Source organism: Argentina silus (genome assembly GCF_951799395.1).
Source record: "Argentina silus genome assembly, chromosome: 6".
Lineage (NCBI taxonomy): Eukaryota > Metazoa > Chordata > Actinopteri > Argentiniformes > Argentinidae > Argentina > Argentina silus.
In genome coordinates this window covers 4,718,367-4,742,119 of record NC_139660.1, presented here as the reverse complement: position 1 = coordinate 4,742,119, position 23,753 = coordinate 4,718,367, and the positions used below count along the sequence as shown (strand labels likewise).

The following is a 23,753-nucleotide window of genomic DNA, read 5'->3' as shown; positions in this document are numbered from 1 at the left end:
CCAAGTCGCTTTCTGTCTCATTGTGTGAGCAGAACTCCTCACTCTCAATCTCTGACACGCTGGTCTGTAAGGGAAAACAATATGCATGTCAGTCAACTCCAAGGGCATTCAAGTAGCAATTTAAAGGTTTGTTACCTTAGATGCAACAGTCCATGGTTCTGTTCAAATGCATGCATCCTTCCTTGACACTACCGAAGTTTAATTGCCAATTGTTGCTCAAATAATTGCTTGTGTATAGATAGTCATCATACTCCTGGCATTATCAATCCTCAGACCACACAATCCTTAATTTGTCTTAAACTGTTAAAATCAGCTTATGCTCCTGGGAACTGAGAGGTGTGCCCCTGTTCAACCAATGAGAACTTCTGGGCATGACTGCATAATGTAATAACTGAAGAATGATCAAAAATGGATCAAAGCAAGCCCTTCACTGCATAGCCTTAATAGTAACACCAGGGATTTCATACAATTACATTTGACATTCACCAGATGCTTTTACCCAACCCCCCCCCCCACCTCATAGTCCGGGTCAGCTGTAACATCGTCTTCATCCGCCAGCTCTTGGGTGAGGGCCTCCACCCAGGTCGGCTGCTCATGCTCCTCATCCTCATCCAGCTCATCTTGCTTCCTCTTACTGCCTTTACCACAGGGCTTGGTGGGGGAAACACGCACCTCTGAGACAAACAGACCGGCTGTTCAAACAGACATACCCCCCCTCCACCAACACAAGACAAATGCAAACACTCAGCAACGCCTTGTCAGGCATTGCAAGTAAATTGTTTTAAACACAGGGGACATCTTGTTGCCAGCAGCAAGTGCAATCAGATCAAAGCAGATTCCCATTGCTTGGCATGGCAAAGCTGCCCACATGCCTGAGCGATTTGTGTAGTGTGTAAATGTAATTTGAGTACATGTGGGCGTTTATACATGCCTGGGGAGAGGGAGCAGCCGATGCTGGTGCAGACGGGGTACCCCAGTGCGCGCTGCACACGACGGGGGAGGATGGCCAGCAGCAGGCGGGTGGCGCGACGAAGCCGCTTGCGGCCGGCTAGGCACTGTCGGGGTGGGGAGGAGTGCACATCCTCCTCGGTTGGAGCACAGAGCGCCTTCTCGTCCGACGGAGAGAACCCAAAAAACCACCAAAATCCACGGAAAGCACGCATCTGCTCGCGCACAGTACAGACGTGAGGTTGACAGACGTCAGTTGCAGTTAACTAGAAATTCATCTCAGACCAAGTTCATAGTCAACTTCCCTCAATCTCATGAGAATTATTCACAACACAAGATCAATTATTAGACCCCCATACATACCGCTAGTCTGAGTGGCCAAAACTGCGAAAGGTGACAAAGTACAGTGGTCAACACACCGTCTCTCTTCACGACAACTTTGTCCTGTCAGGATAGAATGAAAACACCGTAACCAATTGTGTTTTATCATTTAGACAGCAAACCAAATCTACTATACACCAAGCGAGGGAGTTGTCAAGGGACATGCAATGTGGATGCCACGCCACAGCGGCTAGCTAGCTGTTGCAAAGCAAAACATCAGCTCATCCTCAGCATTCAAAGTTTCCCGCCGGGAAGTTTATGATACTTACCCACGACAAAGTAGGACAATTACACCATCTCCATTTCTTACTACAATAAATCATGATACATAGCCAACAGCCACTTCACAGAGAAGTTCATTCATCACCTCAAGACTCTCGTCTTTATCCTGCTCGATGGTGTAGCTGCATTCAGTCACAAGGGTCATCCTGCCGGTCAGCTGTCAACGTGGAGAGGGAAACAACAATGGACTGGTGTTGATTACCAACGGTGCCTGGGGGGGGTAATGTACCACAGAGTCGCTGCAGCTGAACCAATCACGGCAGTCAGACACACCTTCTGTAATCAACGCAGACCAATTGGGACGAGCAATTAACCAGCCTGTATGAAATGGCCATAGAAGTTTAAGATATGGCAGATTGCAAGTGCGAAGAAAATGATGAATGAATGACCGAAAGATGCATAACCTATAGAGGCCGACCAATAAACTGAACAGAAAAGCGCACATCTAATAATAAATTCATGATATGATTATAGGCCTGTGTGGAATACATTTTTGATGTTTGTCTATCACAAGATTAACAAATAATTTTGAAAGCAGTCATGATGCGGGCTATTCATAGGCTACATATACTTTATTTATTTATTTGTATTATTATTTATTTATTTATTTTACATTGGTCCACCCCAAATGTCTGTGCATCTATATATGGTCCATCCCTCTGTATATGGACAATTGGTTTGTGCTTCCGCTGCTAGACACCGTCAGATTTACGCACGTCATGGTTCTCTAGAGTGGGAGAAATGGGGAGGGGGTGAGAGGGGAGAAGTATAAAACGCCTCTGGTTTCTTTCCTCAGACCAATCTAACCAAGACGCACGACGCGCCACTGTTAAAAGCACTGCAAAGCGAGACATAACAGCCACAATGAAGAGGAATATGGCTGTGGTACGAACAATCAGCGCTGGAGCTGTTGGCAAATGCGCCAAATCCTACGATTCAAAAAAGTTTGATTTCTCAACGGAGCGCAGGCACAGCAGCGCGGGGGTGCGTGCGCTCTTGTGGTCCACCGCCAGTGCGCGGTCTCTCGGGAGTTCTTTTGGATCAGATTGCCACGCAAGCAAGGACAACATCTACAGCAACATACTGACTCCTGACAGCATTCCACAGTTCACCATACCGAATCTATCAGTCCAGACTGGCTTGAAATTCCCAGAGAAAGACAGAGAATGGCAGAGAGAGGAAGATGATGGAGAGACAGATGAAGGCTTGGGGGGCCTTGTGATGGACACATGCTCTTTAACTATTTCACCTACCTCTTCGCTCTCCTCATCCTCAGGCTTGGGCTCTTCACCTGAGCGAAAAGCCCACCGGTGCATCTCAGAGCCCTTGGCCCACAAGTGTTCCGCCCGGAAAGGGTACTCCTTTCCCTGCCCCTTCATGGAGGCTCGGCACTGTACCGACCCAACCACCAGAGCTGCCCTCTCCCTGCCGCACCTGGCTAAGGTCACAACTCCATACGGCTTCATCACATTGAGTCAAAGTCCTCAGATGGCCAGCGAGGAGACCCTGCTGTCTCAAGCCGGGCTACGGCGCTCGCACAAGGATGAAGACAGCATCTACTACCACAGCAAAGCACCAGGTGCCCGGACTCCAGTCATCCCGATCAAAGCCAACGCCTATCGCCATCCTTCGACCGTGCAACGCCTGTCTAGAGACTATAGTATATCACAGACTGATGCACCAAGAGAAAAGATACAGACCACCACCTCAGCCTCAACCTCAACCTCTGCTTCACTCCAACATGCCACCGTGGGCAAACCTAAGCGCCGACTTTGGGGAGTGATACGCAAACACTTCACCCCCCAGTGAAAAGGGATCCTATAGACTAGATACCCTTCAAAGTACATGTGTTGTCATTGGCAACACTGTTAAGAACAGCTTCTACAACTTATTTGCAAATGGTCTTTGTTCTTATTATGGAGGACATAACTGTCATATGAAAATGTTCAGCGTCTGCAGTTTCCTTGCGTTATATGAGTGACATATATATATATACAATAAAATTTGTATTATAAACTGAATATATCCTGAATTCATCATTGTGTTCTCCTGTGCTATCAGTGCAAGTGAAAGCCTTTCATGGACATTCTCTTCTTAATCCCCTAACACAGACAATACCCCATGAAACCTCAAATACTAGCCATATATAAATTAAGTAGCCTACTGCACAATGGATATTTATATCAGTCTCCGAAAAACATTTGGTGAAATTACACGGAGAGTGAAGTGTCATGAATTACTCCAGTCTCTCAGAATGACTCAGAAATTAGTTGGTATTTAATTACTTATAGAAATATCATTATATTTCTGTGCATTTACTGGTCATTAAAGGAGAAATCTGAGAAATCATTTTTTTTTTTACCCCACTTTTTGGGGTAAACAGCTGACGGATGGGGCTGGAGAGATGTAACCACTTTCAAATTCATAGATGGAGCTATGGGTGCAAGGACTGACCATCCATGAGATCAAGATGATTGTTTTAACCATGTTTTGAAGCTATGCAGTGTTTGTTTACAATAACATTGTTTACAAACAATGGAGTAAAATAAGCTTATATGTTGGGTTCTGATGGGGTAAGACAGTTGAACTAAGCTCATGAAGCATTTATAAGTTCATTCTTCAAGAATCAATGGCTATATATCATTCATTTTAAAGTCCAAAAGTACAGATCCTTGTGTGTGTGTGTGTGTGTGTGTGTGTGTGTGTGTGTGTGTGTGTGTGTGTGTGTGTTTATGTTGCACTGATCAGACTTTTGAGGTTAATTAATGGATTCCTTCATCCCACGTAATTTATTTCATCATCAGTGTGCAATAGGTTCAGCCTCTCTCAGCTCTCCATCTCATTTCAGCTCAGAATAGACCATTCTACAGACATCCACCATCGCTGACCCTACATCTGTATACAAAGCTGGACTTTGTGTTGTGTGTACTGACGTGACTGGCTGCCGTGAGGCAGGGAGACCACGTCCCTGCTGCTCTCTCTGGTTGTTAGCATATGAAGGGTCTCTTAACTAGGCCCTTACGATGTTCTCCTCTGCAGCCCTTTAAAGACACTCATTGTCCCTCCTCTCTATTTGAACTAGCATAATTAAGAGGGATAGTGCTCTATTGTGAAGTAACAAAATTCACCCATCAATAGTTACTATGAGGTCCAACCTCCAAACTGACACCGTTTAAACACAACACACGACAGCTCCAACGAGGCTACCACACGTGTTTCTTCTAGTGTTTCCCCCCAGAAAGCTAAAGGGATAAATAAAACACATTGCGTCACGCATTATTATGTTCTGCAAGGGGAGCAACCATTATGGTGAAAAATACGTTATTGTAAAAGACAATGTCCCTCCGCTTTGAGCCTGTGTGACTCACTCACTCTCTCCAACCGAGAGGGCTACTTTAGGAGTTTACACACACTCCAATGCACACTCATGGCTGCACGACCATCACACAGTCAACATGGACGTATGATCTCCTGCCACCACAGACCTACGTAGGAGCTCTACTCACATGACACATCTCATGCATTTTCTTAAAAGGTCAAACACAAATCCCCATTAGACACGTCATAGCTAATGATCATTTACGTACATATGTATTGTGTCTCATGATTATGAGGTTGACTATGGCAGTTCATTACATTACTGTCAGAGACAGGAACTGAGTTTACAAAACAACACAGACAGTAAAGACAACAATGGGTAATAGTTGTGTATGGATCGATTGGAAGAACCTATATATATATGCCATTTAGCTGATGCTTTTATCCAAAGCGACTTACATTGCAGCGAGAACATACATTTTTCAGTATATATGGTCCCAGCAGGAATCAAACCCACAACCTTAGCATTGTTAACACCATGCTCTACCAACTGAGCCAGAGAGGGCCACCTCCCTCAACATGCATTTATATGCTTGAGACAACAGACACATTCACACGTAAACGAAAGTGAGGTGGTTTGTATCCAGAAGAGAAACCGGTGCGTATTATGCATACAAAATATACCAGAGGACCTAACAGAAAGGAAAGTGAGAAACAGTGCGTAATTGGGGGCATGTGTTCGATGTTCTTCCTCATTTTTTCAGTTGAGGTTAAGTGCTGAATACAGCTATGCCCTTACAGAGACACAACTTTTCCGGTACCAACCTCAGACTGTCGAGAGATCAGAACAACAGATAACAACATTTTCACAAAACTCTCCCCTTATAGACAGACTGAGAGAGAGGGGGAGAGAGAGGGAGAGAGAGAGAGAGAGAGAGAGAGAGAGAGAGAGAGAGAGAGAGAGAGAGAGAGGGGGAGAGAGAGAGAGAGGGGGAGAGAGACAGACAGAGAGAGAGAGAGAGAGAGGGGGGGGAGAGAGAGAGAGAGAAAGGGAGAGAGAGAGAGAAATGGGTCATTAGCACAGACCTAGGGGAGAATATTGGTGACCCTGAGCTACGTGAGAACCTGACAGGCTGATACTGTAACAGAGAGGGATTGTGACCTGACACAGTGGATTTTGCACCAATGGACCTGACTGTCAGCAGAGCAGAGAGACAGAGCCGGCCTCCCGCCCTGCCTGTGAAACAGCGCAGGTAAGACAAAGACCCGACTGGAAACTAGAGTATTCCCTCATGAGGTCAATGTGGTTTGACTGCCATACATGATAAAATTGACATTGGAGGGTTCACACACATGGGGACAGCACATCATCTGTGCAATGCACCTGGAGAAGAGCATTTGTTCTCTAAATGTGAATTGCATTTGATCAATTATAGGTGGGTATCCTTGAAGACGAGCTTGCATCCAGAGCAGTGTATAGTAATGTGTTACTGTATAGGATATCCTACCATAGGGCTCTGCCTGCATCTAGTTTGTCAGCTATTCAAATATCACACTTCTCAGTGCTCCCTTGCGAATCATAAGTGACTCTGTAGTCTGGAATGTGTGTGTGTGTGTGTGTGTGTGTGTGTGTGTGTGTGTGTGTGTGTGTGTGTGTGTGTGTGTGTGTGTGTCTGTCTGTCTGTCTGTCTGTCTGTCTGTCTGTCTGTCTGTCTGTGTGTGTGTGTGTGTGTGTGTGTGTGTGTGTGTGTGTGTGTGTGTGTGTGTGTGTGTGTGTGTGTCTGTGTCTGTCTGTTCAGGAGTCAATACTCTAGAGGCTCCTCCAGTGTGGGTTCCAGTGTAGACCTGGAGCTGGATGGAGGTGCATCCAGTCCCTTTGCACCCCAGAACCAGGGCTCTGCCTACACTGATGTGTTCTTAGCACCCACAGACTGCCATGCACCCCAGTGTCCCATACATCAACGCTATGGTGAGTTAGTATAAACCCTGCACAATACTTAACCATAGTAGTATGTATCGTTGTATGATTACTGATAACAATCTAAATGCTATATACAGTACCAGTCAAAAGCTTGGACACACCTTCTCATTCAATGGTTTTCTTTATTTTTTATTATTTTCTACATTGTAGATTAATATTGAAGACATCAAAACTATGAAGGAACACATATGGGATTATGTGGTAAACAAAAAAAGTGTTAAACAAACCAGAATATGTTTTATATTTTAGATTCTTCAAAGTAGCTACCTTTTGCTTTCATGACAGCTTTGCACACTCTTGGCAAGGTGTGTCCAAACCTTTGACTGGTACTGTACATTTGAAGTTCAATATTACAATAGAGAGCACATGACATTTTAGCGTCTGCTTTTCCTTCCTTATCTTCTCTGGCCCTGGTTCCCTCTTGAAATGAATAGGAGGAAGTAACACCTGGAACAAAACCTTTACACCACCCTCTCAAATAGACTCACATTTTAGCCACAGAGTCCACCAGTTAAAGTGTTGTGATGGGACTTCTCCAGTTAAAGGCAACTAAGTGTGGATGAGACTTCTATATATTGTTCTAGTGGATTTTAGTATGAATATTTTATATTTTCTCTTTCTTATTTTGAGTAAGAAAATCCCTAAATTGTCCCTAAATCATTGAGCTTACTGTTGATATGACTTGTTCCTTGGTTTCTTCATGAGAATTCTCTGAAAATGAACGTTGTCCTCTGGCTTCCAGACCCTTCGTACTGTCATCAAGAGAGGTTTTTCTCAGACACCACCACCCCACCACCAGTTCCTACCAAGAGGGTGGCTCGCGCCATGTCACTACCAGGCCCAGGGGTGGATCTGAGTCCCCTGCCCCCACTCCCTTACAATCACCACAGCTACGACAACCCTCTCTACATGTTCACCACCATTGCGGACACTCAGCCCTACTTAGAGAGACAGCAGGAGAGACCACTTCCTCTGCAGCCCCTATCCCAACTCAATTTTGATACACCTGACGAACAGCTTCCATATTTTTTCAGTGATTTCTCCAACCAGGAGGAGATTTCTCAGGGCATCCAACACCGCCACCTGCTGTTCCTGCAGAGTATGGCACAGGGTCTGGAGGCTGGGCCTCCCTTGGAGGGAGAGTACCGTGAGGTTGCTGCCAGTACCTTTCAGCCCCAGGATTTCTTGCTGCGTGAAGGCTACCAGTCTAATCAGATAGAGGGTGTGTTTTACTATAGCCTGCAGAGTCCAAAGTTTCCAAGGAGGGTGCTCTGTGCTAAGGTAAGGTTATCCACTGGCTGTATCAGTTATTTTGCTAGATACAATGATACACAAGTGTAAAATCAAGCACTGTATGTAATCCTTTCCAGTTTTTGTATTAGTCATACTAAAGCCCTTTGACATAAATTAATCATATGCACGCTGCACAAACAGAATGCACAGTCAGATGCACCAAAAAGCAACGACAAGGCCAGAAGGAAGAGATAAACTGATCGTAATCAACAAAAAACAACACCACTGTTCTGATCTGCGCCCTTATATGGCAACCCCTGACTCAAGCTCAAACCCCCGTTAAACACACTTCCTCTGAACTGCCAACAGGTGTTGAGCAATTCAACTGCAGCAAAAAGGCAAACACCCATGGGTTGGAAAGGATTAGTAGCATAAGCCTTCTTTTGTGAAACTGTCAATCATTATAACATGTCTGTACAAGGCATTTGCCAACCATTATTCAGAAAGTACCTGAACCTCAGAGGGAAGAAATGTTTTTGCCAAATCTCTCCCTGTTGATTCTATCCCAGGTAATCAGTGAAGTCACCCCCCCAACGAATCCTTCCCCTCAGCCACCACACGTCAACATCCAGCAGGTCATTGCTTACTTCCCTCCATGCTCTACACCGGAGAAGGAGCTCAACACAGCTAACACACAGGAAACCATGATCCTGTCACTCTCCTCTCAGTCTCATCACACAACCCCAAAACCACCATGTGGGGGCAGCGTTGAGCTGGTGGACCAAGGGCGACCTGCGTCCACAGACACCCAAGGGCCTACAGTGGTATCACTCCTGCAACAGGGATTCGCAGTGTCTATTGAGAGAGACTTTCCACAGGCTACTTTGGACGACTTTGTCATAGAGGGACAGTCCCTGTGGAGCTCTGAGCCACCGGTGTATGAGAGGCAACTGTGTATTCTGCTGTTACAGTTGGCACTGGGGTTACAACACCTGGGCACCAACGCAAGCACGGCCACCTGTGCTGAGCTGAAGCCGCAAGGCATCTTCCTAGTGTGGCCCGGGAGTGTGAGAGACGAGAAGAGAGAGAGAGGGGAGAGAGGGGGGGAGGAGACTGCAGGGAAGACAAATGACGCAGTTGAAGGAGGAGGACAGGCAGGGACAGGCGCCATGGCAGGGAAAGCAGAGGAAAGGAATGGTAGGGATGAAGTATTGGGGTGTGAAAAGAAAGAGAAGTTGATCCAGACGTTATGGAGAAAATGGGGGTCCCCTCGTTTGGTGTTGACCCATCACCCCTCTACTCTGTCTCTGCATACCCAGGCTGCTCCAACCCTACAGTCTCAGCTCGGAGCATTACTGCAGTACTGCCTGCCCCTCCACGTCCGCGAGCAGGCTACCTCGCGCACCCAAGGCTCCGATAACAGGCTCCAGAGTTCCCCATATCTACCAGGGCTGCTACGGTTAGCATCTTGGCTCCAGGATGAGAGAAATGGGCCTCAGATAGCAGACACAGTGGGGGTCCTACAGGCCCTGCTCTGGGGTCCACGCGCTGAGCTCTTCGGGCTGAATCGCACCGCCGAGCCCTCCGCTCTGCACAGCTGGCTGTCAGTAAAGCGCGCCCTGCTGTTGTTGAAGCTGGCAGAGAGGGGGTTGAGCCAGGACCGGTCCAGCCTGGACTGGGAAGACTGCCTGTGCCTGCAGTACTTCTCCTCCGCTGACCCAGGCGCAGTGATGACGACCGCAGCACGACTGGGGCTCCATAACACAGCAGGCTCAGACTGAGCCATGACATCTGGTTGAAATAAACATTCCCTCTGCAATGCTATCCTTAGCCATACGCCACCAATAGTGAAATTAGATGCAGCCCCGTGTTCAATGTGTAGTGTACACGTGTGAGTTTCTATTTCTATGTGTTTTTTTCTGATTTCACCATTAGGAACCACACAATGCTGAAACACACAGGCAAATGCTATGCCAAAGCTCCTTCTCAATAGAACCGTCACCTGAGTAGAAACTGCTCTGTGCTGCATCTGCTTATTAAAGTCCTCTGACGTAAGCACTGGTTTTATCTCTTATGTAACCCCACTCACCAGCCTTCCTTAACATACACACAACAGCAGCTGGGCTGAAGCTCAAGGTCAATGTATGCTTTGTCGATCGACACTACAGTTCGACACACGTTAAAAAGCATAAAACAGCCTTAAGGCTATGTCTTACCCAAGATGATTATGGATGATTTTATGCAAACTTGTCTCCCTGAACCTGAACCTCTATAATGTGGCATGTAAGGCTAGCATGTGATATTGCAAGTCATTAAGCAAGCAATTTTAATAATGTGAATGCATTATGTATAATCAATAACGATCATATTACTGTGACCAAAGTGAAATCTGAGATCATGGAAGTGAAATGAGCTCAAATCGACCCAAGCAGAATTCACTTCTTGTACCCATATAATGCTATAATGGGCTTATCTACTTATGTTAATATGGTTTTAGGCCATTTGTGCTTTATTGGGATAGAAACAGTAGACACTGACAGGAAGGATGGGAGAGAGAGAGGAGGGATGACATGCAAGACACGTCGAGGGTCTGAATCAAACCAGGAACCTTGCAGTTATGTGGTCTGTGCATTACTGCGCTGTGCCACTAAGCACCCCTATAATGGTCTTATTGTTGTACCCGTGACATACTGCTCTTATTTTGTACCCTTTAAAATGATCCTGCTTCAACCCCTAACAAGAAATGACCACCAGGTGAATTCCACCTGTTCAGGTGAGCGCGTTTATTTAGCACACTTGTTACAACATGCAGATCTCAGTCAAGTGAATCAAAACTAGAAATCAAAAGTTCATGCACACATTTAAAAAAAATCAATATCAACATGTAAATCAACTTGAAATAGCCAAGAAAACATAACTAATTACATGAATATGCATGGAAATTTTTACCCATAAATATTACATCCTAGAGATGATCATTGTGGTGGTAAGGAGGGGAGGAATCAGCACTATACATAACATGGAAAGCAATACAGTGGTGAGGAAAGATTTCCCAGATTTTAAATGGGTGTACATTCCTGATTTTAACATTTTACACTAGTGCAAATGTCATTGCAATACAGCACATCAAGGGTAACGAACAGAAACAGTTTCACAGGAAACCTCAACCATACTGAGTTTTGATAATATTATTTATCCCAAATGATAAGTGGGGGTGTGGGGGGCGGGGGTGGGGTGTTTGTTCCATCTGCGTTATTCATCGTCCGAGGAATCTCGCTCAATGCTGTAAGCCATGAAGAAAGCATCGGGTCGGGTAGGGACAAGGGGATGACCAGGTCTCACAATCTCAAAGCCCAGGAAACCGAATGTACGCAGCAGGGATGCTGGAGGGAGAGAGAGAGAGAGAGGCAGAGTTAGATGACTGACACACAAACAAAGCCCAATAAACTGATTTTATGATCCACAGATTGGGGATTTTGGGAGTTGTGATGGTTTTGGTTTTGATTTCAGAAAATCCATTTGACCTTAAAGAGTGAGTGGGTGGGTGAGTGAGTGAAAGAGAGACAGACAGACAGACAGGACAGTGCTATGGGGAGGGGGGGGAGGCACAAAGGAAGGATTTACCTCTGTCGTCGCGGCTCTTGTGAAAGCAGATGAACACATGATCGAGCTTCAACTTCTCCTCTGCAAACTCCAGCAGGAGAGCGAAACTGAAGAAAGAGAGAGAGGTCAATTAGTTATTGTCATCTAAAACCAGTTTACCACACTGGTTTGTTAACAAACACAAAATTCTAATTTCACCCGAGTAGACAAAAGAAAGGTTGAGTTGCCTGACCTGTCTTTGCTGCCCTCGGGCAGAGCTCCAGGGGGGATTTCGATGTAGATACTCCCCCCCTTCAGTGCCCCCCTCCAGACACAGTGCTTGCCATCAGAGTGGCGAGGCTCAAAGAGCAGGAAGCGCACACGGCCATTGGCGGGGGGAGGCTCCTCCAGAACCAGCAACTGAGCATCCTGCAGAAGGGGGAGAAGAAATGAGAAATTAGCAGGCAAGACCAGAGTCTCAGAATAGTGGAAAAAGTGGAATAAAGAGCACTGCAAGAGAGAGATTAATCAAAATATTCTCTTTCTGAGACGAACGCGATAAATCGAACAGCTTGTACCAAATTGCAAAAGACGAAAAAAAGATCAGCATGTGAAAATAAGCGTGAGAAACATCTGTGCTCCTGAATAAAGATAGGTAGAGAGTGTGAGGTCACAGAGGGAAAGATAAGAGAGACCACTCACAGAGTAGAATAGCTTCGCTGAAAGATTGCGATCCCGCTGGTCATTCCCTCGCCCACCTGGGATCTTTAGGGGTGGGTGAGGGGCATCAGGAACACCACTGAGGCCCCGGACACGGGTTACTGCTGCAGCGGGAGCACCGCCTCGGACTGGAGATGCTGGTGAAGGAGGACACACACAAGAACGGAGCCATTACTGAAGGTTTCACTGAACGTGGGCAAACTAGACAAGACCGCGGGTCGCTTTGGTAGTAGCAGCTCTCTAACAACACTGAGTAACGCAGAAAAGGGACGTGCCATAGTCAAACATTGCCCCAAGTTAAGTCTGTGCACTAAGATCACACGACGGTTGAAGTTTAAACAGGTCACGCTGAGCCGCTGACGAGGCTGAATCATAAATCTGTACATGTCTGATTGATGAAAGAACACTTGCTGCTTGAGGCACAATAACTAACAGACAGACATTTCAATCTGTTGCACAACCCAGAGCATTGGCCAACAGCGGCCGCTCAGAGGTGACTCATTAAACCGAGAGGCTGTGAGGCACCATGGTTGTCAGAGAGATGACACACTATCTTGGTGATGGACTCCCAGTTGACAGCTCACTAATTAATCAGAGTGCACACACACAGTCACAGGTACACAGGACAGGAAAAATGCAACCCTTCTGGTGAGACAAAAACGACAAAAAAAACACAGAGTGAAAGTTTCAGCTAACCCGGGAAAACAAAAAGGGTAGGGTAAGAATACGATCTGGTCGTCAGCCTGATTCAAGCTTTCCCTGCAGCACAGTGACATTAATCAGTAATGCCCACCACTGACATAACATGCGGCAAAACGCCAGATTAACCACTCCACTGATCAGCCATTTTGCTTAAGCCACCAACAACCTGAATGCGTCCCAGTGAAAAAGCCTAGCTTTCGTGTGTGTGTGTGTGTGTGTGTCTGTGTGTGGGGGGGGGGGGGGGGGTTTGCTCCAGCTATGGTAGCAGTGCTGAAAGCAGGCCTATTCTCAGAGCTCCTGCCTCCACCGGGGGAACAAAACCCATTAGCTAGTGGTTCTGTCACCACACTCCTCGCACAGATGCTCACTTACGCACACGCCACTCCTGTGCTATATGTGGAGCAGATGTGTGAAAGCCTAGGAAGGGTCCATTGTCCACCCCTGCAGTTCAACCTAGCTGAGTGGTATCCAGACCTTCCCAGCTGACGGGCTGGAAAGATGGCAATGCTGGCTGGCTGCTGCCCATAAACTGAGGGCCTATACAGAGGACCTATACAATTTCTCTAAAATGGCATAACCAGATTACCGGGGATAATGGCCAACTAGCATCCTCCTTACAAAAATATCTGCCGCTTCACATTCCACCTGCACTTTGTTCCCACAGACTCAACAACAGCGCTGCTCCAGTCTACGCCATTCACAACATTCTTTAAAATCCCCATGCACACGGGCACACAGTAACACAACACATTCATGCAGGGGCTTAACTTGAGACAGCTGCTCTCGTCACGTGGGAGAATAGCCTCCACTTGCGTAACAGCTTTTACAGTTGAATGAATCTGAAAAAAATATATGCCACCTCGAGAGAAAATACGCCGGATATTTGGAAATTTAAAAAAAAGGAAATATTAAGTGTATCAGTTATGTGCTATCCTGTACTTCTAACGCCATAGACTTGCTCAGCAGTCAGAGACGACTTCCAATGGTACGCAGACAGAGACAACACAGCTCAACAACACTCCACCCACACAATTGACCATAAATAATCCTCCATTTCACACACATTAGGCAGGCAGCAGGCGCTGCACCAAAACAAACCATACAGACAGGGCTGTATCTTCTAATACTGCAACTACAAGATACTAGATCACACCATAAAATAATCTATTTAATAAAAAATAGTCTGATCCAATGAAAGCCTTGCAACTAAAAAATAGGTTATACCTGGAGTTCTCCTAGTAAAGAGAGCAAAGGGCAGGTTCTAGTCTTAAGTGTAGGGAAATGCTCTGAAAGATATCACTGAAATCAATAGCTACACACATGGGGGGTATTCGGGGCGGGGGGGGGGGGGGTTAGGTCTAGGGTAGACTTATTTCGATGACCCAAACTCAAGACTGAACCCTGTACTTAGGCAGCAGAACTGGGAACCCAGCCAGCTAGCTAGCTATAATATTATACGTTAACCAAGAGGGGGCTGTCTGCTTACAAATAGCCCAACACACTGATGCAGTTAGAAGCTAGCTATTAACGCGTTAGCAGGCTCTTCCAGAACATTCGACCATTGACAAAACTAAGCTAACAAGCATAATGCTAATTATGGGTTATGACTAATCCCTGGAACGAAAACGTTCCAAGGAACGTTCCATATTAAAACAAATAATGTTTTTAGGTTTGTATATGTATGATTACTTCAATAAATTACATACTGATAATAATAATAAACCAATAGAAAGAAAAACACATATAGTTAGCCAACTAATTCATATGCGAATCTTAATACGAGTACTATAATTATCAACGTTCCATAGAACTAGAGCGACCCATTCCATTCCAGCAATTAGACTGACCCATACTTCTGTTTTAGTTGTTATACTAAAATCAACTATATCGTACATGTAACGAGCTTGATGTTACTTATCTTAATACAGAATTTAACAGAAGTACCTCACTTACTGATTACCATACGCACAATATTGTGTCATAGGTTTGTTACATGTCTAGTATCTCCTCTGAAAAGAGTAAACAAGTCACGGGTTAGCTTAGCTAGTAGCTGACTAGCTTAGCAAGGCCCATAGGCCTCTGTGGCTGATGAGTGGCGTCTTACTGTTATTATTATTATTACTATTATTAGCTACCATTACAACTTACCTCTCGCTTTCGGGGTCATTACTGATCAGCTCGATTACTGGCATTTTGGATAGATGTCTCTCTTTTTCCCTTACAAAACAGTGACTATTTAATATCGTCTGAAGGTTGGATTTAACCATCCGGCCAACGTCCAAGCCCGCAGATCCCTCTTGCTTCTCCTCGCCAAATGACGATCTCGTGGACCGAGCAGGCTGCTAGAGAGAGAAGCGACAAAGGGGAGGGAGTGTCCCGACACCATGACGTAATGAATGAATTAGTCTGCCACTGTAAACAATCTGCTACACGTTTTTATACTGTAAAGGACAAGCTAATGTATTTGTAGATTATTGTGCATGAACATGTATTAGATTATGGCGTTATTGTCCAATGATTGAGGAACAAACTCTGAAACTGTGTGCATACGGCTATAATATTATCACTGATTCAGATCATTCTTATTTTACCATATGAAATATATCAAAGATACATTTTTAAAATGGTGTGGTGTTTATGAGGAAGGCCAGGGTTGAGGGTGTGTACATTCTTAGCCAACAGTATAAGCATCACACCAGTGCCTTCTCTTTTTTCAAATCCTCTCAGCTGTGCCTGCCCGTCAGGGATCGTGATCACTGCCGCAGGGTCTAAGACACTCTCCGATGCACTAGATGAAATCAATAACACACACACTAAACGTCCATTGGAGAACAAAGTTCAACCCAGGTAAGTTACTTTTTGTCATGCATCGGTCTATCCTATAAAATATAGTATTGAAACCTAGTGTGCCAATAATTATGTATCTTTCTTTGCCGCCCCTGTTCATACTGTAGCCTACATGTCTATTTTAAGTGATGTTATATTGGTCGAAGCCTCATATGTTTTAATCAGACATGTCCACTGCCTCAGCCTTAACTGCTACCCAATGTAACCCAATACACGCGTATAGCCATGTGCTTATCTATGTACTCTGAAAAATATCTTAGTTTTAGATCTTAGAATTGTTCGTTTATTTCAAATCATTACGTTAAGAAAAGCCTCAATACCTTGCAGGACAAAACAGGAGCAAGAACAACAACAGGCATCATCTGAAGGCATCAGAAGTAATATAACCTTAATTCCAATGTCAATTTAACCTCGATACATTTCATTAACCTATTGTATTGATCAACATTCAATAGTATACATTCACCTAATTTTGCATGGTGACTTACTACTCCGTTTGTCCCTAGTGTCCTATGAACGCATCTTGTCCATCCAAAGTTTGAGTGAGATAGAGAACCCTTGGAAAGGGGTCACAATGAACCGATGCTTAGTGTTGGCAATGGTCATTGTGATTGTAAGCTCAAGTGTGAATGACCTACATGGTGAGTGTTGAAACATGATTGCTTTGACAGAAAAATAAATATTGTTATTTTGATAGAAATACTAGCTCAAATTCTCTTCTTTCCATGGTGAATACAGATTAGCTTATACAGTATCCCTTGTGCTTAAGATTCCCTAGATGTCTTTCTGTCAGAGACAGATCTAGGGAAATTGTCCTTTGGTCTACTGGGCAGCTCAACAGCTCAGGTATTGTACAACACATCTGTATCCTTCCATGCATGTCCACAGAGATGACAAGTGATTGAGTTCTGATTGAGACTGGGGCGCCTTAAATGAACCCCTGACCCCTGCTGTTTCCCTCCAGCCTCCACAGTCTCTGTGGGACAGCCTGCTGTGGTGTATCTGGGGGTCGGATGATGACGAAGCGAAAAGAAGGAGGAAAGGGGGAGTCTTAAGGATCAGAAATAAAGAAGTGTCTAACAAAGCTAAAGGACTGCTGAGAGAAGGATAGAATGATAAGATATGGAGCAAACGAAAGGAAAGGGGAGAGGTTGAATGCAGAAGACAACAACATATAAGTTTACATTAGTCACTGGTTGGTCAGTATGCTCTGTTTTTATTGATATTAACATTACAAATAAATGAGGTTATTCATTATAAGTTTGGACATCTTCATCATACAGGGGGTATACAGCTGAAAACCACTGACTGCTGTTTCCTATCTAATATGGGATGGTTGACATAATACTGTAGGTGTAGAATAATTATGAAAAATACATAGAACTCTGTACAGTATGAAATAGGTCTTATTGAAATTAATCTAGTTGAAATGTTTACAATTCTTACAGCTTTTCTACCAGAAAATGGTTCAAGTTTAGCTAAATGATCAAATCATTTAAATGTCAACACAGCATGCGAAGCATACTGTAGGACTACCCAACATGTTACTGGGACACTTTTTGCTCTCTTCTGTTTTTGCAATACCTGGAATATATTCAGTGAAACAAATGCAATACATTAACCGTGTCAATGAGAGTGCTATGTACCGTACATACATTAGTGAACATAACTGTTCAATTCAGCAAATATCAAGCAGAGCATGGTATCAGTTTGTGAGGAGTACGTAGCATAATAAATGTGTGCTGATGTATTTACAAATAAAGGTGCTCTATCGGTTAAAACATGCAATTTGACAATATATCAAATTATTCAGAGTACTAACATATGCATGCAGTAAATTGCAGGTTTGCAATTTGATCAGTTCTTGGAACCCCAATGGAGGAGTCAACGGCATCCACATTCCTTAGCCACCATGTTGGGTCTGATGGCGATTTTAGTTTCCTCCTGGTCCAGGGCCACCACCTGGAGGTCCCCATAGTCCACAGGCACGCAGCAGGGTGAGCGCTCTAGTGTCTTGCCACCCTGGATCTGGCTGTTGAGTAGGATGGCATGGTTGTTACCGTTGGTCAGGGGGAAACTGCAGGCCCCTTGGCAGTTGTTGATTGTGGCCGTTGGGGGGTCCAGGAAATACTTCTCCAGGGACACAGTGAGGCTATGGAGGCGACATAGGTGGTCGTTCCCTGGGCCCTCTCTGTCTGCTCTGGCGGCCCGCCGGGCCCTCTCCACCTCCCAGGCTCTCAGCACTGTCTGCAGGGCCTTCAGTAGAATCAGGGCTCTGTACTGCGTCTTTCTTGAGCTCACCACACCTGGAAGAGAGAATGGAAGGGTTGTGTCACAACATAATAACATAAAAGGTAATAAAATGATACAGTTCTTCAACATGGTTAACTGAGTCAATTCATACCCAGCTCTAGAAAATAAATTTAATGCACATGAATGTATCTTGAATTACACATTGACTGCCCAGGCTGCTGACCTGCTGGTGATTCCTCTCCCTCCCTGGGGAGGGTGCTGAGCTCCCTGAGCCTCCTCAGCCTGTCCATTCCCCTGCGACCCACCTCCTCATCCCTCATCTGGGCCACAGCCTCCTCCAGCCTCAACCTGAGCACCTCCAGCAGGGCGGGCTGCAGGGCCAGCTCCCCATGATGCCCCTGGAGCACAGAGCCCTGCCTGGGGAAGGAGAACAGGGTGAGGGCCGAGGAGTTGAGCAGCCCAACCAGGAGGGTCTCACTGGACGACACCCCCAAGGACAAGGGGGGCAGAGTGTGCAGAGAGTCCAGTTGGACTGGTGCAGCCTTTAGGTGGGTCTGTGGCAGGACATCACTGAGGAACTTCTGCAGCTCACACAAGAAGGCGAAGGTTGCGGAGGGAGCCAGGGAGGGACTCAGCTCTGGTGTCACTCTGTGGAAGAAAATGATCAAGCAAAGATTCCCATATGACTTCAATCTACAGTAAGAAAAACAACTGTAACGGAAGCAACACTTGAAAACACATGAGAGTCCAGGCAAACCTGACCTTACATCAGTTCCTCTGTCCACTGAGAAAAGCACCAGGGGGATCATACTGACATTACTTCCTGCTCCTTCGCCAAATAGGATCCCTCGTAGCTCAGACAGCTCTTGCCCTGCGTAGAGTGAATAAGCTATTAGTATTAGCCAATTACATACTCTGAGGGGAAACAAAGCACATGAACTGAAAACTTGAACACAGTCAGCTATTTTCTTACCAGTATCTGGTGTTTTTGTCTCAACAGAAATCAGCCACTTCTGATGATTTCTTCCCTCGGATGGCCTTCCTGTCAGGATTAGGTACTGGGTTCCCTCTGAAATGCACACTGTCTAGGATAGGGGGGAGCCCAATTAGACAGGAATAACAAAACAGTAATTATAACTACTGGTCTACAAACTTTCAAATGAGAACGCAAAAGGTGTGCGAGAACTTCAGGAAAGTTGTAGGCCTTTTTCATTTCGGCCTAACCTGTATGTTAGGGTTTAGAGAGTGACTGGTGAAATTGATGTCCAGGTCTCGTGCTCTGATGGGGCTTCCAAAGGCAAGCAGGAGTACAGGCTTCAGCCTGAGGAGGGGAGACCTTGGGAGGTGAAGTCTCATCACAAGCCGTCCTCCCTCCTCCTCTTCACTCTCCAGGAACTCTAATGGAAAAGACAACAATATAATATACAGTCATGAGAAAAAATTAGGACACCCTATGAAAACCTTTGTCTTCTTCAACATATTCAAACATATGGACATTTGATATTCATTTGAACAATATTGAAAAATTGAGGTAATATAACTAAACAAATACAACTGAAACAAATTATTTAAATGCAAAATAATAGAAATGCAATCTTCTTGTGAGGAAAAAGTTAGGACACCCCTACATTTAGTTCCACTTAAAATGCCTAAAATTATAATAAAGAGCACCACATCAGGTGCAAATGATTAGAACATCGTTACAGAGGATTTTGGAGGAGCCTGTCCTATTTAAACCTCAGATATTTAGTTTGGTTTGCTCTTGATTGTTGAAGTGAGTTGCATCACCATGGCGAGATCAAAAGAGCTCTCTGAGGCCTTCAGAAGAAAAATTGTAGATGCATATGAGTCTGGGAAGGGATATAAAAAGATCTCCAAACTATTCGAAATTGGCCATTCCACTGTCCGGAAAATAATTTACAAGTGGAGAACATTTAAAACCACCACCAACATGGCCAGGTCAGGCCGCCCAAGCAAGTTCAGCCTAAGAGCTGACCGAAAGATGCTTAAAGAAGTCTCCAACAATCCCAGAATGTCATCACGAGACCTACAGGTATCTCTTGCCACAATTGATGTCAAAGTACATGCATCCACCATAAGAAAGAGACTGAACAAGTTTGCATTACATGGGAGGTGTGCAAGGAGGAAACCCCTGCTGTCAAAAAAAAACATCAGGGCAAGACTAAAGTTTGCCAGAGAACACCTAGAGAAAGACCAGAACTTCTGGAACAATGTGCTTTGGACAGATGAATCCAAAGTTGAACTATTTGGGCACAGTAAGAGTAGACATGTTTGGCGCAAAACCAAGACAGCATTTGAGAACAAGAACCTCATACCAACTGTGAAGCATGGGGGTGGAAATGTCATGGTTTGGGGCTGCTTTTCTGCAGCAGGGCCTGGTCAGCTCACCATCATAGAATCCACTATGAATTTTGTATTGTATCAGAGGGTGCTTGAGGAAAATGTGAGACCATCTGTTCGAAAGTTGAAGCTGAAGCAGATGTGGACCATGCAACATGACAATGACCCAAAACATTCCAGTAAATCTACCAAGGAATGACTCAAGAAAAATAAATTGAGAGTTCTGGAATGGTCAAGTCAAAGCCCGGATCTTAATCTTATTGAGATGCTGTGGATTGATTTGAAACTGGCTGTGCATGCAAGACACCCCTCGAACATCACACAGCTGAAAGAATTCTGCAAGGAGGAGTGGGAAAAACTTTCTCCCAATTGATGTCAGAGACCTGTAGACAGTTATAAGAAACGTCTAATTGAGGTTATTTCAGCCAAGGGGGGCAATACTAGCTATTAGGGCACAGGGTGTCCTAACTTTTTCCTCAGTAGGAATTGGCATTATTGTAAATTTTTCGTTAAATAAATGATTACAAAGTTACATTTTCATAGTTTTTTGTTCAATTACATCCCCTTTATCTATAGACATTGTTAGAAAGAAGATAACATATTGATATGTCCATATTTTTAAGAGAATAACTTAATATTTTGGGGGGTGTCCTAACTTTTTCTCATGACTGTATATGCCATTTAGCTGACGCTTTTATCCAAAGCGACTTACATTGCAGTGAGTACATACATTTTTCAGTATATATGGTCCACAGCGGGAATCAAACCCACAACCTTAGCATTGTTAACGCCATGCTCTACCAACTGAGCCACAGAGGACCACAACAAGCAGCATCTCAATCCGTTTCATTAGCTTCACATTCATACTCTATATGCACCAAACATTCAATACGGAAACACACAACAAAGTTACCTTTGGTTGGGTGCAAAACATGCAGCCCATTTATCTCTTTGTTAGCTTCCTCAGCTAACACAGATAAGGCTGACATGACTGAAGTACCATCTGAGTGTGAGCAGACTCCAAAACGGGTCAAATCTTCTTTTCTCAGCTCACTTTCCTGGCCCCAGCCCTCACGAAGTGCTGCAAGCACATCCTCAAAAACCTCAACATGGCCCTGCGCCCTTATGAAGCATGGAGTGTCACCAGGAAGGTAAGGAGGAGTGGTGGGAAAGTCAGATGAGACAGTGTCATCTGCTGGCTTCTTTCCCAAACCTCCTCCTACTTCTATAACATTCGGCTTGCTTTGGTCTCCTAGAGAGAAAAATAGGTAAAACTACCTAAATATACAGTATTTGTTATTTAAATAAAAGGGTTAGGGTTAGGGTTTGGGTTAGGGTCACCAGCATACATGCAACAATATCTGCATCGCCTTTTAATAGAAAATATGGAGTACCACTGTCACACAAACAGCTATCAAACTGAATCTAATGTTTGGTCACTTACACCAGTGATATTTGCAAAGCCTAAAAAGTGCAAGTAATCAAGTCATACACATTCATAAACACAACAAGTTACAGCAGTTCTGAATGTGTACTGGGTGATGGCATGTGTGTGTGCGTGAGACTGACCTGTCCCTCGGTTGTCTGGGATGGGATCCTGGCTCAGGATGGGATCCTGGCTCTGGCCTGGCAGGCTGTTCCTCCCTGTGCCCTGGAGCCCCAGAGAGACCCCCAGCACCAGTACCAGGCGGCAGAACACACACCACGTCCACATGTCAGCTGAGTTGTTGTCTGGTCAGGGTCCATACAGGAGATGGGTTTTATACACCCCCCCCCCCCCCCCTCCCCCCCCCCTCCCAGACGACAGGCTGCGAAACTCACAACACAACTAGGTGTCCTTGGGAGACGGGGGTCCTGTCTGAGCAGGAGAACAGCGTATGCTGTGAGTACTACGGTGGGCTGAGATAAGGCGAGGGAAGAAGTGCAGGAGAAGTGCAGAAAGGAAAACAATGAAGTGTTGTGTTTGTGAGCTGATCAGGCACACACCTGCTCTCCCTGTTGCTATGCTACGTGGGAGGAAAGACTGGGGACACCGGCACCTTAAAAAATGAAGGGAAGATTCACGACGAAGCCAACAAATAATTTGTGTAATCGCGTTCCCATGAAGGCCGTTCATTGACTTCAACAGCCACCCAGCAGTTCATCAACACGATATTTCCATTTCTGTCTCCTGCCATTTATTACACCCACTTCTATCTAATAAATAAATTATATAGTCATAATAATATAATATATAATATACAATAATAATAATAATAATAATATTATATTATACTAATATAATAGTAATATAATATATATAATATTATAAAATATAATAATAATATAATAATCCTAACATAATATACTAATAAAATATATAGTATAAGAAATGCCATTTAGCTGATGCTTTTATCCAAAGTAGTGAGTGCATACATTTCAGTATATATGGTCCCTGCAGGAATCAAACCCACAACCTAAGCGTTGTTAGCACCATGCTCTACCAGCTGAGCCACAGAGGACCATCTACATCTTGTCATTGTTATTTCAGTGTAAACATTTCTTCATTGAAATAGTAATTTACCTGCATCGAAAGCTAAAGATTTTAAAGGTAGGTGACTGGAATTTGATTCATGGTCTCAGAATAAGTGGGTTTCAAACGCACGCAGAACTGTGGCCAAAGGAAACCGGAGCGGCACACAGGAGTGTGCATGGCGGACAGATGCAGATCTGTTGGATAGACTATAGGATGCTGGTTATGAGACATCCATGCTTAAGGAGTGGCTCACAGACCCGTTTTCATGGAGACATTTCCCAGCTGCAATCTTGTTTTGTAGACGACCAAGGTCTCTCAGCATGGAGTCTGTTCGGCTTATTGTCGGGCAGCCAAGAGATAAAGCCAAGGTTCATTTACTAATTCCTGAAAGGATTCACAAATCCATCCTCAAAAAAATTACAAGAATTCGAATGGCCTGAAGATGTGCACGTAACGATGCAAAACATATTGGCGTGTAATACTCTTTAATTTATAGACTAAAATGTGTCCTCAAAAAACATATTCTCAAAACATCACAGTCCATTTTTGGTCAGCCATGATAAGCCTACGTTTGGATAGAGTGTACTACTCTAATTGTAATAGGAATATGTTGATCTACTTCCACCCCTA

At 44.6% G+C, this 23,753-nt stretch overlaps 3 protein-coding genes and 1 long non-coding RNA gene across 4 annotated transcripts; 2 read left to right on the top strand and 2 right to left on the bottom strand.

Annotated features, from left to right (window-relative positions):
* The first annotated feature begins 5,968 nt into the window (after positions 1–5,968).
* LOC310805531 (uncharacterized protein) lies at positions 5,969–10,183 on the top strand. Its single transcript, XM_083671255.1, has 4 exons — positions 5,969–6,182; positions 6,729–6,898; positions 7,653–8,191; positions 8,713–10,183. The coding sequence occupies exons 1-4, from the start codon at positions 6,115–6,117 to the stop codon at positions 9,922–9,924; spliced, it is 1,989 nt and encodes a 662-aa protein (XP_083527381.1). The 5' UTR covers positions 5,969–6,114; the 3' UTR covers positions 9,925–10,183.
* A 715-nt stretch (positions 10,184–10,898) lies between these two features.
* Positions 10,899–15,490, bottom strand: oaz1a (ornithine decarboxylase antizyme 1a). The gene is given in 6 exon segments (XM_083672497.1): positions 10,899–11,526; positions 11,768–11,853; positions 11,979–12,154; positions 12,428–12,514; positions 12,516–12,582; positions 15,296–15,490. Coding segments are annotated over 6 exon segments (666 nt in total). The 5' UTR covers positions 15,415–15,490; the 3' UTR covers positions 10,899–11,395.
* A 1,038-nt stretch (positions 15,491–16,528) lies between these two features.
* On the top strand, positions 16,529–17,189 carry LOC310805624. The gene is made up of 3 exons (XR_014554253.1): positions 16,529–16,635; positions 16,764–16,840; positions 16,959–17,189. It is a non-coding gene; the product is annotated as an uncharacterized lncRNA (long non-coding RNA).
* Positions 17,190–17,878: 689 nt separating this feature from the next.
* amh (anti-Mullerian hormone) lies at positions 17,879–22,322 on the bottom strand (the record flags this gene model as incomplete). Its single annotated transcript, XM_083671546.1, has 6 exons — positions 17,879–18,300; positions 18,471–18,895; positions 19,010–19,118; positions 19,221–19,332; positions 21,663–21,730; positions 22,178–22,322. The coding sequence occupies 6 exons, from the start codon at positions 22,320–22,322 to the stop codon at positions 17,879–17,881; spliced, it is 1,281 nt and encodes a 426-aa protein (XP_083527672.1).
* Positions 22,323–23,753: the final 1,431 nt, after the last annotated feature.

Excerpts from the sequence above, each read along its gene's own strand:
- LOC310805531 (XM_083671255.1), top strand. The coding sequence starts at position 6,115 with ATGGACCTGACTGTCAGCAGAGCAGAGAGACAGAGCCGGCCTCCCGCC. Across the intron at positions 6,183-6,728 it reads CTGCCTGTGAAACAGCGCAG|GAGTCAATACTCTAGAGGCT; the intron begins GTAAGACAAAGA and ends CTGTCTGTTCAG. Across the intron at positions 8,192-8,712 it reads GGAGGGTGCTCTGTGCTAAG|GTAATCAGTGAAGTCACCCC; the intron begins GTAAGGTTATCC and ends ATTCTATCCCAG.